General features: G+C 39.3%; 2 protein-coding genes across 2 annotated transcripts; one reads left to right on the plus strand and one right to left on the minus strand.

Annotated features, from left to right (window-relative positions):
• Positions 1-900: 900 nt before the first annotated feature.
• Positions 901-5,807, plus strand: LOC131308295 (eukaryotic initiation factor 4A-14-like). The gene is made up of 5 exons (XM_058335195.1): positions 901-1,216; positions 2,676-2,745; positions 3,094-3,203; positions 3,422-3,852; positions 4,857-5,807. The coding sequence occupies exons 2-5, from the start codon at positions 2,678-2,680 to the stop codon at positions 5,490-5,492; spliced, it is 1,245 nt and encodes a 414-aa protein (XP_058191178.1). The 5' UTR covers positions 901-1,216; positions 2,676-2,677; the 3' UTR covers positions 5,493-5,807.
• A 1,923-nt stretch (positions 5,808-7,730) lies between these two features.
• On the minus strand, positions 7,731-11,218 carry LOC131308294 (uncharacterized). The gene is made up of 3 exons (XM_058335194.1): positions 10,539-11,218; positions 9,037-9,487; positions 7,731-8,287 (listed from the first exon to the last, which is right to left on the minus strand). Exons 1-3 carry the CDS (start codon positions 11,140-11,142, stop codon positions 7,873-7,875), a joined length of 1,470 nt encoding a protein of 489 aa, XP_058191177.1. The 5' UTR covers positions 11,143-11,218; the 3' UTR covers positions 7,731-7,872.
• Positions 11,219-13,684: the final 2,466 nt, after the last annotated feature.

The following is a 13,684-nucleotide window of genomic DNA, read 5'->3' on the forward strand; positions in this document are numbered from 1 at the left end:
AAGAATGAATAAATCTATATTTGCCATAAAAACATGAAGCATATGCCAAAATGTCATTGTAGAATGAAGGGTGAAAATTTATATAGGAGATAAATCTGAAGCGTTGATTATCTATTGGATTCAAAGCCAGTTATGTCTTATTATATAGATAGTAATTTATAGATTGGCCTCCAAGGGATAAGGAAAGGGATGGTAATTTATAGATTGGTCTCCAAGAGATAGGGAAAGGGGTGTTGCAATTTGCAGCGGTAAAACTTGAACTCAACATTTTACTTGGTAATGGAGTGCGACAACCACTAGGCTATACTAAATTTGTCATGTTTGAATATCAATTACAAATTAGTGAGTGCTACATATTACTCAAATTACCAAAGTTATTAAATTTTGTACACCTTCGGTAGAAACTATGGAGTTTTTTTAAAATTTAAATACTCCGTAATTGATTGTTGAGGCGGACGGTGAGATTGGAGAAGTGGTGAAAGAGAGCGTGGGGGTAGCATTGTTGTTTTTGCTACAAAAAGTCTACGCTCACCGCTCTCGTTCAAAAGTGTTTTGGACGATCCAGATTTTAAAAAAAAAAACTCCTTCAGTTTTTGGAAGAGTTTTTTTGAAATCCAAAACATTAATTGCCGAGACAGCAGTGCTACACCCACCACTCACTTTCACCGCTCCTCCATCTCACCGTCCGTTTCAACAATCAATGGTCAGATTTTAAAAAACTCTTTCAGAGAAGAGTTTAAGTTTTACTCCCGTGAGAGTTTTTTTCAAATTTCGACTGTTCAAAACGCTACTGGACGTAGAAATTGAGTGCGGTGGATGGGAGGGGCGAAAATGAGCTGTAGGCGTAAACATCTCGTTGCCTAAACCGGCAGTGAGATTGAGAGAACGGTAAAAGCGAACGGTGGGGGCAGTGCTGGTTTGGCTAGTAAGGGAAAGAATAATATTAAATTCTTAACAGTATATTGTTGTGATTGATATAGAGCACGTGCCCGACAAATCCCAGCTTATCCTCTCTGCCAGTCTCTACGCTACCCCCTCCTCGCACAGGGTCTTGTACTCCATCCATCGTTTTCTTCTCTCTCCGGATTTCGTTTCCTCAACTGGATCGGCGACGAGTTTGGGAAACCCTAACCCTAGTAAAATCAAATCGATCGCTCGTTTCTCTCTCTTCATCGCCAGATCTTCAGACTTCACCGGCCTTTGACTGCTCTACCAAGTATACTTTTTTTAAACTTTTGCATTTCTCAATCTGTCTGTTTTTGTTTTCGTATACGTCCGCATATTAAGGATTTGATTCGTCAGGTAGACTCCGTGTGGAAAAAATATGTGCTATTCTTCTACGAGTTTCGTGATTTTTACGTTTTGCTGGATTGAAACATCTTTGTTTGTCTCTTTATATGCTTGATTTCTTTTGGTTACGTGTTCTATAACATAATTCTGTTTTTGCTTCCGTGAAAAAATCGTGCTTATGATGTGCTTATCAGATGAAGAGTTGTATGCATGTATAAAGATTGGTGCTTTATGTAGTTAATGAATTTTGTCTATGTGGCTGATTGGTGTTATACGGAGCTTAGCTCGAGCTTTAATTGGGTTCCCCGAAAGTGGGCAGTCGGTGGGGGGATTGCGCCCCCACGATTGGTTGAGGTGGGTGTAAGCTGGCATGGATGCGTGAGTTAGTAAAGAAAGGTAAGAAGTTAAAAGTAGGTTGTAGAGAAGACATGGAGGATTGGTAGGACAAAGAGAAGAAGAATAGTTTGGGGCCAAAGTGGGTAGACAAAGACTTGCTTTGGATTTTGATCCTACTTTGCTTGACGTGGCTTATTTGGAGAGAGTGGAGTAGGAGATATTTTGATGGGGTGGAGAGGCCAATGTTTAGGCTTAAGAGTCTTTTCCTCTCTAGTTTGCATAGTTGGGGGTCGAGGGAGTGTAATCCTTCCCTTGACCAATTTCTTGGTGTGATAGATAGTTTTGGTGCAAGAGTGGAGTACAGGGCTTTTTCAGTCGATTGGTTTTTAGGATTTCGGGTGTTTTGGGACTTTTTGGTTTTGGCCTTCTTTTGCACATGAGTGGCTTCCCCTTGACGTCTCTCCTATAATTGTATTGAGTGTCAGAAAAAAGAAAAGAAAGAAAGATGAGGACGGGGGCCCAATTGCCTCAACCTTGTTCTGATGTTCAGATTTGTGGAATACCCCAGCTTATTATGGTGCACATGGATAAGCAACTTGGATAGTGAATTGTGTTCTTGGGTATCCAGAATTCCGATACCCATTTAGTTTATCATTTTGTGATCTAGGAACCCATACTAGCATTGCCTCTCCAGTTTGCATTCTCAAGCGACCCTTGTAAAATTCATCCCTAGAGAGCAATTTAGTTCGATTTTTCCCATGTTTTTTCTCCAGTGGAAAGTCAAGAGTCTGTTGATTTGGTTCGAAATAGTCTCTGATTTAGTTGTTAAATTTTCTGCTCCATGTGCGTTGAAGTTGACATTAGGCATCTTTGTAAAAGTGCTAATAAACTAGTTTGCCGAACATGTCTCTTTTTGTGGTTCCAACTATAAATAGTTTTCTTGATATTTTTGGTCATGATTTGTTAAAAGTTTCAATCATTGGATGTATCTTTTTGTTGAAAGCATAAAATTGTGCTTATGGATAGTATTATTTTGCTATTGATTGCAGACATGGCTAGCTTGGCTCCCGAAGGTTCTCAATTTGATACTCGTCAATATGATACCAAAATGAATGAGTTGTGAGTTCTGGCCTTTGATTTATTAAACTCTCTCTCTCTCTCTCTCTCTCTCTCTCTCTCTCTCTCTCTCTCTCTCTCTCTCTCTCTCTCTCTCGCTCTCTCTCTCTCTCTCTCTCTCTCGCCCTCTCGCTCTCTCTCAGTTTCCCTCTCTCTCTCTCTCTCTCTCTCTCTCTCTCTCTCTCTCTCTCTCTCTCTCTCTCTCTCTCTCTCTCTCTCTCTCTCTCTCTCTCTCTCTCTCTCTCTCTCATTTTGTTATGTAGTTATTAAAAGATATAACTTCTCCTTCAACTTTATGCGCAACAATAATGCTTATTTTGGTTCTGCCGTTTTGTCAATTGGTGGGTACAGACTTGGCACAGCTGATGGAGAAGAATTCTTCACCTCATATGATGAAGTTTATGACAGCTTTGATGCAATGGGCTTACAAGAAAATCTGCTGCGGGGCATCTACGCTTATGGTATACTTGTGTATAGAGAAAAAAACAAACGATAACTTAGCTTCCATGTGCAAATGTAGCTTTTACACCATCCAATCAGATCTTAAGCCATCCAGTTGGAGCTTTTCCCTTTTTAATGGAATATGTTTTACATCGCTTCATTTGGTTTGGTTCTGAGTCTTCTGACTCTCATCTAGCAACTTTAAGAGCTGAAAGTTGTTTCTGAATTTTCTTTGAAGGTTTTGAGAAGCCATCTGCAATTCAGCAAAGGGGAATAGTTCCGTTCTGTAAAGGACTAGATGTTATTCAACAAGCACAGTCTGGAACTGGAAAAACCGCAACTTTCTGCTCTGGAGTTCTTCAGCAGCTTGATTATAACATAGTTGAGTGCCAGGCATTGGTTCTTGCACCCACTCGTGAACTCGCCCAACAAATTGAGAAGGTTATGCGAGCACTAGGTGACTATCTCGGTGTGAAGGTTCATGCTTGTGTGGGAGGGACCAGTGTGCGTGAGGATCAGCGCATTCTCTCAAGTGGGGTCCATGTTGTTGTTGGTACTCCTGGCCGAGTATTTGACATGTTGCGGAGACAGTCGCTTCATCCTGATTACATTAAAATGTTTGTGTTGGATGAAGCTGATGAAATGCTTTCACGTGGTTTCAAGGATCAGGTCTGTCATTTTCATTGCGTTATTTGTTTTGTTCATCTGTTTTATTCTATTATTAGAATTTGCGATTGATGTGTCAAGAATGAGGAATGTGGCTTGTCACATACTAGCTGGTGTTGTTGGTATGAGGTCATCATCCGTCTCAGAAGCACGTGTATGCGTATGTGTATGAGTATGGGTACTGGTACCATATTGTATGTTGATAAGGCGGAACTTAGAAAATGAAGGGTACGGGTATGGCTACGTCAAATGTATTTTTTATTTTTTTGGTTGCAATTTAGAGCAATATATTACAAGTAATGATTACATTTCAAATTAAGAAAATAGCTAAAAGATAAGAATCCAAAATGGCAACATCAAATAACAGTTTAGCATTAAACTTAAGATACGACATAGAGTTTACTGCCATTATATTAAAGAACCTATGGACCAAAATTTGTGTTATACACTCATGCTAAGCATGGGAAAAAAAGAAGTCACTTAGCTTCATTTTTTGTGGTGGGTACGGCTTGATATATATACGGTACTTCTGCTGTGCAGCAAAAGTTATTCAGTAAATTTTTGGTATGTTTTTCATGAATCAGGTACATATTTAGAAGGACCATGCAAAGTACCCGTACCCGGTATGTTACGGGTACGAGTATGGCAGGGTTTTAGATGTACCCATGCTTTATTTGACCATCTTTTTAGGGATTCAGTAACTTTTACTTGACTAATAGAATATCAAGTAAAGGGGCCTGAAAAACGTTTTATTATTTACTCTATATTATACCTAGGTAGATGAGGACTAATATTTCACCTTAATATTAAAGGAAGAACAAACTTTCGCAGATGGGATGTTTTCTCTAAGTATTTGAGCCTTTCAGGTTGTATTTTTGCATTAGTATATATGTGTGCGGTCATTGTCTCTTAAGCTCATCTTGCAGCTACATTGTCCTGAGACAGTTCAATTTAAGCTGTTGGAATTTTGGTTTTATGTCTAATGCGAGAATCTTTGTTGCTGTCAGATCTATGACATTTTCCAGTTGCTGCCACCCAAAATCCAGGTTGGGGTGTTCTCTGCCACTATGCCACCCGAGGCCCTCGAAATCACTAGGAAATTCATGAATAAACCCGTGAGGATTCTTGTGAAACGTGATGAACTTACACTTGAGGGTATTAAGCAATTTTATGTCAACGTTGATAAGGAGGAATGGAAGCTTGAGACTCTTTGTGATCTTTATGAAACCTTGGCGATAACCCAAAGTGTCATCTTTGTTAACACTCGGCGCAAGGTTGACTGGCTCACTGACAAAATGCGCAGCCGTGATCACACTGTCTCTGCCACCCATGGAGACATGGATCAGAACACGAGAGATATCATCATGCGGGAATTTAGGTCTGGTTCCTCTCGTGTGCTCATTACCACTGATCTCTTGGCCCGTGGTATTGATGTCCAACAAGTCTCCCTTGTGATCAATTATGACCTCCCAACGCAGCCAGAGAACTATCTACATCGAATTGGACGTAGTGGACGGTTTGGGAGGAAAGGTGTTGCCATCAATTTTGTCACAAAAGACGATGAGAGGATGCTCTTTGACATCCAGAAGTTCTACAATGTGGTAGTTGAGGAGCTTCCAGCAAACGTTGCTGATCTCCTTTGAGGGGTTTTGATCTGGCGAAGTAAATTGTTTCCTTCTTGGAAGTTATTTATCATCGTATTCCTTATGCTTTAGAACAATGGTTAAACCTGTACGTGACTGCAATTTTGAGTGCAAGTTTTGTTTTTTTGTATTTTTTTTTTTTTGTATGGGTTATATGTACTTTCAAAATTCAGTGTTGTTTAAACTTCTGTTATTTATTTCTGCAGTTGGCGTTTCTGTTTCTGTATGAGAATGATACTCCTATTAAGTTATGCTCTTGCTTTCCTTTCAAGACAGACTACTTTACACAAGGTTTCTGAATGGCATTTTCTCCTGTGTTCAAGTGTACCACTTTCATTTTTGGCATATTTGTCCGTTCAAGATATGCAATGTGATTTTCCGTTGCTCGATTACTTTAGTAAGTATAACTGTGGATGTAACAAGCTTGTTTCTTCCATTCCCATTGTGAGACTTACGGCCCCTTTGGATGGAGGGGTGAGAAAGGAGAAGAAAGGGAAGCCTTCTCCATTAATGGCGAGAAAGGAGAAGAGAGGGGAGTGATTTCTCACTGTGCAATCCAAACAACCGGGAGAAATCAAATCCTCTCCGGCGAGAAACTCTCTCCGGCGACCAAGATCTGTAACTCCGGCGACCAAGATCTGTAAACTCCGGCGACGAAGCTTTCTCCGGCGAGGATCTCGCAACACCGACGACGAGCTAGCAACTCCGGCGACGAGTGAGCAACTCCGGCGTGGCCCGCATGCGTGCCTTCCTTTCCTTTCTCACGGAATCGCGCCACATCCGGCGCGATTTAGAAATGGGGTCCTGTGAGGAAACAGTTTCTCTCCTTCCCCACCCCTTTCTCGCCTGATGGCTCTCCCAAACGTGGATGAGAGTCGGATTCCTCACCCTCTCCTTTCTTCTCTCTCGAATCCCCTCCATCCAAACGACCTGTTAGGATGGAGCTCTCATGTCTCCATTGGTGGATGAGGTACTTCCTAATTAAACATGAATTTGTGGTTTGAGGTCAAGTGTGTTGGCATCTGTGGCTTCATTCCTGTATGGGATCATTATATTCTTTTCTTATTTGTTTAATCTTTTGTTAGTATATATATCATAGTCTTCATTACAAGTTTCTGGCATTTGAGGATGGAGGTGTCTATGATTATGGTGCGTGCTAGCTTCTTTTCAGGTATATTTCTTGTAGTTCTCCGGTATTGCTGGTATATTGTTCTACTTTTTTATGAAGGGATGATGGCCATCTATTTCAGATGTGGAGCGAACATCCTTCTTGGGGTTCTACGCGCAAACAATTATATCTTATGTTGACATCTTACAATGCGGTAGTTGCATCATTGAAATGACTGTTGCATGCCAAAATACATGTGATAACACTTGGAAGAGCGTGAAAGGAATCTATGCAGCTGATGAGATTGGTGCTTTTGTCGTCGTTTCTTACATTGAATAGATTTTTGCTCAAGAAGATTTAAAGGCTTTAAATGGACATCAGTGTCCTGATTTTGGAGGCCGTCGCTTACACATTAGCCATTCAATACATCAAGCTCTTAAACAGGTACACATTGGGTGCAGTGTTACTTGTTATATGGGTCAGATTGGTTTTTTTTTTTTTCCCCTTGAAATTCATTCGGAATTCTAGGTAGCTTTGATGTTGGATTAATACGAGTAGAGATTGCTCTAGTAATTTGGTAGAGTTATTTGGCTCAATTTTGATAAAGGACTTGCATTTGAAGCAACATAAATTGGTAGAGTTATTTGGCTCAATTTTGATAAAGGACTTGCATTTGAAGCAACATGAATACTGGGGCTGCATTTATTTTACTTTGCTCGTTTACCAAAATGGGGCTCCTGATAATCTACAAAAGTACCAGGCTCATTAGGACTCGTTACCTTTGTGGGCGTGCGCGCCGGTGCAGGGGTCGTTGGAAGACATACTAATTGCAGAGGGCACAGATTACAGCAAATTTGAAAGAGGTAGTTAAGTAGCCGTGGCCCTATTTTTTGGTGAAGATAAATTGTCGTAACTCAAGTTCTTTGATGTTGTACTTTTCTTGCTATCAATTAAGTTTCACATCCTTCCTAACAAAACAAAAAAAGTTCTTCGATGGTAGTCGAGCTATATTCTTGTGCTAACCCATAACACATATGGCACATGCATGTGATTCTAGAACTATTTTCCTACTAGTATTTTCGTTGGTTCAACATCAGTCCTATCACTGCAAATAATCGAGAAAAAGATACTAGTAAAGAATTTTTAACTTTTCATTGAATGATAAAGGCAGATATAAAGAGTAGAGTAGTACCAAATATGCATTCCAACAAAAATTAGAAAAACTAAAAGCCAAAAACCCCCTCGGATGAAAATTAAACCTCCATATAATGCCTAACGGTAGATACAATACGTCTCATTTTTAATACAAACAAACAACCTCTCATAAGCTAAAGCCATTTTTCTAGCAGTAAACATGGATGTTGCGAACGCCTCTGACGCCTTCCCTCTACGGCTCATCCTCTTTGATCCTTCCGCAATTGCCACCTCTAATGTCGCCACCAATGATTCAACGTTCGGTGCAAACATGAAACCAAACTCATCGTCGACCATAATGGTACCTTTGATCGTGGGAAATCGTGATGCCATTAGGGGTTTCCCACTCATCATTGCCTCCATGAGAGTGAGGTCAAGCCCTTGAGGCCTCAACGTTGGGTTGAGGAAGATGTCGATTCCATTGTAGAAAGCTCGCAATTCGGGGGGCTTCATGGACCCTAGAACTATTACTTGAGGCCCCAACTTTCTGTACCTGTTGGGGATTCAAATGATCAATAAATCAATTAGTATGAGTACATTGAATGGATCATAAAACTGTATTGACAAAAACTAACCTCATAGAAATACAACATAAAGTAATTGGCATGCTCTGTACTTGACAGTTTTTAGGGCGCAACTCAATTTGGAGAGATCGAAATGGGTTTTTGATCAAAATATCAATAAAACTATGGGTACACTATTTGATGTACACCAAATTTACTTCGTGTTTCGTGAGACCCCGAAGTGAGTACTACCCACTTCGGAGCCTCTCTATTTGTTTAAAACACTTTTTTAAGAATCATTGTAAAAAATCAGCTTAGTCGGATATCAGTAAAGGCTTAATTGATTCTATGTCCAAAAGAATTAATCAAGCCATTACCGATATCCGATTGAGCTTAATTTTTACAAAAATTCTTAAAAAATTATTTTAAAACAATTGAGCAGCTCCAACCATTTGTGTGTATGTGCCTCAAGAGCACTAAATAATTTTTCGTGTACCTGTTGATAAATGAGCAATAGTACGGATAGAGACAGAAACGACAGATTCAGACATATATGTATTTGTGATTGTCTAAATGCAAGTGGGTCCCACACAGAAGATGTGAGGTTCACAAACATCGGACGGTGCCAAACACATTCATGTCTGAATATGCATAATTTCATCTGTTTTCGTAGCATTTTTGGTTGATAAATAGAGAGGAAAGGTATGTAAAATTGCATGTAGGTCCCAACATTAATTACCTCTCTTCCCAAGGTCCGGACCCGGCGACAACCAAGTACACATCCGAGTGCTTCTCTTGGACCATCGAAAACGCCTCAAACAACAACGGATGCCCTTTATCTTTCACTAATCTTCCAGCCACCCCAAGCACCAAACTAGCATTACTTGGGATCCCAATTCGAGTCCGGAACTCGTTTCCCAATCTCGAATCTACCCCGAAGTCCTTGTCATTGATGCCATTGACAATTACGTGAACCCTTTCGTTCGGTATTTGGTACACGTCTCTCAACATTTCACCACAACTGTCGCTTATCGCAATGTGGTGTTGGTAGTTGTTGAAGAATCTTATTTCACTTATTACTTTTGGGATTACTCCCTGGAGGCTGTGGTTGAACATCGGCGAGATTGGCTCGCTGAGCGGCCGGATTAAATCTTGGTAGATGGATGAGTATATGCTTTCTAGGGCTATACCTGTTGGAGATTTGTAAGACGATGTGCAAAAAGTGTAGAGAAAAAGTTCATGATTAGTAGAAGTTTGTGAATTGTGGAGATCAATTAAGATTATAGTATTGCAAAAAAGGGGTCAATTATTAAAATTACCCCTGAGGTTTCTACAAATTATAGATCACCCCTCACATTTGGAAAATTACAAAATACCCATCTATTGTTATAAATTACTCCCTTGTCGTGATGTAACCACTAGGAAATTCGACAGAATTTGTCTGACGTCATCAAATCCTTATTAAATTGGACCAAATTGTACTTTTTAGCCTATGAAAGGATATTTTCACAATATTTTCACAAGTAACCGAAGAACATTGTGGTCCGTTCGAATAAGGATTTAACTATGTCAAACAGATTTCGTTGAGTTTCCTAGCAGCTACATCACAAGAAGGGAGCAATTCGTTTTGTAATTCTCCAAACCTAAGGGAGCAATCTGTTATTTGCAAAAAAACTCGGGGTGATTTTGATAATTTTCCCTTAAATAAACGATGAAAAATAGGATAAATGAGAGGGGACTAATAAGTTGTCAGACTTGTTGTGAAGGCATTCTTCGCTTAGTTTTGTGAAGCCTTTGGCAATTAAATACCACTCATAGGACGACTAATAAATCTCACCAATTTACAGCATTGGTGCCAATATTTTGTCAAATTTCTTTTATAAAATCCAAAAAAATATGACAATTATAGCGTTGAGATGAAGACGAAGGGAGAGACTTGAAAGTATGAGATCAAAATGATACTTCTCAACTAATTTTTTTTATAAATTCTAGAAAACATTCCACAATAGCCATGTCCATTTTCCAAATATGTTTTTATTTGTAACGAAGACAATCCAATAATTGTTTTGTTGGTAATGTAGATTGAATTAGAGTTCTGTATTTTAGATAATTACCCACTTAACAAGATTGTCTCTCATATCAAATTCAAATTGCAATAAGTGCAAGTTTTAAAACTTTTTTTTTTCTTCCCATAAAAATAATTTTTTTTCTTTTCCAAAAACTCAATTCTACTAACAATACCATGCCATGTGACTGCGAGGTTGGGCAGTCCACGAGCCAACCAATGAGGCAACGCCACGCTCTCCGAGTGAACCACATCAAACGGTTCATTCCGGTTCTCCTCTTCAAATTGCTCCCAAGCCTTATTATATCTCCACTTGCTGCCCGGTTCACCTTCATGACAATGAATTACCGGGTCACCCGAACCGCCCTCCAAAATACTCTTCACCTCTTTACCCACGCTATCCAAAGGCGAAGTGAAAACGTGAACCATGTGGCCGCGGCGGGCCAACGCGGTGTAGAGCGTGTGTGCGTGGCGCTCCATGCCACCTGGCACGGCCCCCACTGGCCACTTCCTCGAGAAAACCGCAATTTTTAGCCTAGCCAGAGGAGGGCTGTCACCGGCAAATGAGAGGCGGTTCCATGAGAATTTGGCAGCCCGGAGGTCGCCAGACCAGGTGGCAACCCCGGTGGCGGACGGGGTGGAGCAGGGAGGAGAGGTGGGGGCGTGGAGGAGGAGGAGGGCGGGGATGGTGAAGAGGACTACGAAGAAGAGGGTGGTGGAGAGTTTGGATAGGAGGGAGAAAGTAATTGGCTTTTTTGGTTTGGTGATTTGGGGGGCCATTTGGGATTGTTTTTCAAAAGTAAGAGTAGGTCTATAAAGATGGGTAATGTGTTGTGTTTTCTCCTCTTCTTTTTTTTTTTTGTTGTTTTTGGGCTTGTGATGTGTTTGGCGTGAATCGTGAATTAACTTTTGCTTTTGCTTTTGAAGTTGGGTGGAAGTTTTTGCCTTTGAGTGCATTTCTCACGCCTCTAGTAAGAGGAAAAAGTGGATTCCCCGGGTCAGTGCCTAACATTTTGTGACTTGTTCTTTTGGCAATGGTTTATTACCAGAAACAAAAGAAGAAGAAGAAAAAACTGCATGGTTGAGTTTTCTTTATAACTCGGCTGTGTATGATCCAGACTAGCTTAAGCGCACCTCGAGTAATTTTGAGAGCCCAATCCCATCGTCCAATTAAAGTTGGAGTAAAGTTCTGTATGGATTGGCCCGAAAGGAATTGATAAAACCTGAGAGGTTTCGAACTTGTGATCTTAGGATAGAGCAAACACTTACGTCTCGGACCTTGACCATCAGGCCAACCCATTGGGGTTATGCTAGGTTGAGTTCGGACTTTTTTAACTTCTTCTTTTTTTTAAGTTGGTTTAATTTTTTTTTCATAAACCTTTTTTTTAAGCATATGGTTAAAATATTTAGATTTTTGGACGAATAAGAGAATTTTTTAAAAATACAAAAAAATATGGATATATGGAACTTGAAAAGAATTAACAAGATCAATAGTAAGCTAAAAATCTATATATATTTTGACTTCTTTATTCGACTTTTAGCAAAAGTTTTTTAACTTGAAATCATATTTTTAAAATTTCCAATTTTCCTTGTCAACAGGAATAAGAAGTCTAAAAGAAAATTACCCAAAACCAGCAGAAGTTCGGAAAAGAAAAAAACCAAGTCAATAACCTGATTGTTGTACGTTTGTTATCAGACGAGTCATCACAATCCGATTAGCAATCGTATGGGTTTTATTAACGATGATTCAGATCATGGTATGTAATCGAAAAGTATTGGATCTATGTTTGTCCCGGAGTTCGAAGAATAGTGACCCGTTGCTAGCGAAGCAACAAGGCGGAATTCGGGATAACAAATTGTTCAGGCGCTTGTCGGGGAAGGTTAATTGAGAATTTAAACTGAAATGTATGCGCTTTCCGGAAAATGTTAATTGCCCGGCCAGGTCAACAATATACTCCCTCCGTCCCAGTTGTTTGTCCAATTTCGACATATGTGACTTTTAAAAAATTGTCTATATCTCGCAATTTATAATGTTTTACATAATTTCGAAAACATCCTACTTTAGATTTAATTGAGATCTATCAAACAAGATTCATATTGTATATAAAAAACATTATAAATTAAAACATATAGACAATTTTTTAAAAGGTCTCAAATAGTAAAAATGAACAAACAAATCGGGACGGAAAGAGTATCTGTTAGCTCAAGGAAGACACATTTGAATGCAGATTTTTGCCCAGAACAAATTAAAGAGCCCTTTGGGTGATTTGTGATGCAAGTATTTGAATTTGAATCCCGGCCCATATATGCATAATTAAATAATATTATTATTGTTGACTTAATTTCTTATGTACTAATAGGATAGTCAGCATTCAGCAACGTAAGGCACCGATCCAGTGCTAGCTTTTTGCTTGGCCTCAAAGCACTTTAATTCACAACTTTGCTTGTTCTCTTCGAAATCACCCTTTTTCTTTTTCTTTTTTATCACTTTGCGTATGCTTAATTAAATGTGCATTTAATATATCAGCCATTCACATCCATTTTTTATTTTTTTTCATTTTGCGTATGCACACCCAGTATATTTGTCTATGTGCTTTTTATTTAGTACTGTGGGACGGAGACTACATGTACCAGAGGGATTAATTGAGGCAAAAAGCATGTACGTTGGAGCCTCTTTACTAGAATAGAAATTTGAGGAGTATGTGGGTTAAACATAGGTAGAGCTAAGAATACCAAGGTAGCATCTATCATTAAAAATGGAGTTTGAGTTTGGCCTAACCCAAAATGTGCTATTACTGGGCAGATTGTTGCTAGTACTAAACTTTTTTTGATGCCCAACCCTCTTGTTCTTGATTCCGTGAGATGGTTACTTCAACCCCTTGTTCGGTTGTGGGTTTGAAATTTTTTTTCCAAATCCAAATCCATTCATTACCTATATTTTCAATCATTACTTTTATTTCTCTCTCTACTCATTACCCATATATCTAATCATTAATCTCATTTCTCTTTCTGTCTCTCTCCACTCATTACCCATATCCCCAATTATTACTCTATTTTCTCTCCTCACTCATTACCCAAAAACCAAACCCTAAATTTTTTCAAATCCACAACCGAACAAGGCTACTTCATAAATCTGGGGTGTATACAACTAAAGTCAGCTTGGAATGCTCTGCGTACCAATTTTTTAGTGGTTCCTCAATAAGCACCCAATAACGCATATTCTTGGTGCTTAAGTCCTCTAGTATGTTGTGTTTGTACATATATGTTGTTGTTCTTATGCGATATTGCACGTAAAGTGTATTTTTAGTATTTTCAGGTAAAC

This window comes from Rhododendron vialii, chromosome 11a (assembly GCF_030253575.1).
Source record: "Rhododendron vialii isolate Sample 1 chromosome 11a, ASM3025357v1".
In the NCBI taxonomy this organism is placed as follows: domain Eukaryota; kingdom Viridiplantae; phylum Streptophyta; class Magnoliopsida; order Ericales; family Ericaceae; genus Rhododendron; species Rhododendron vialii.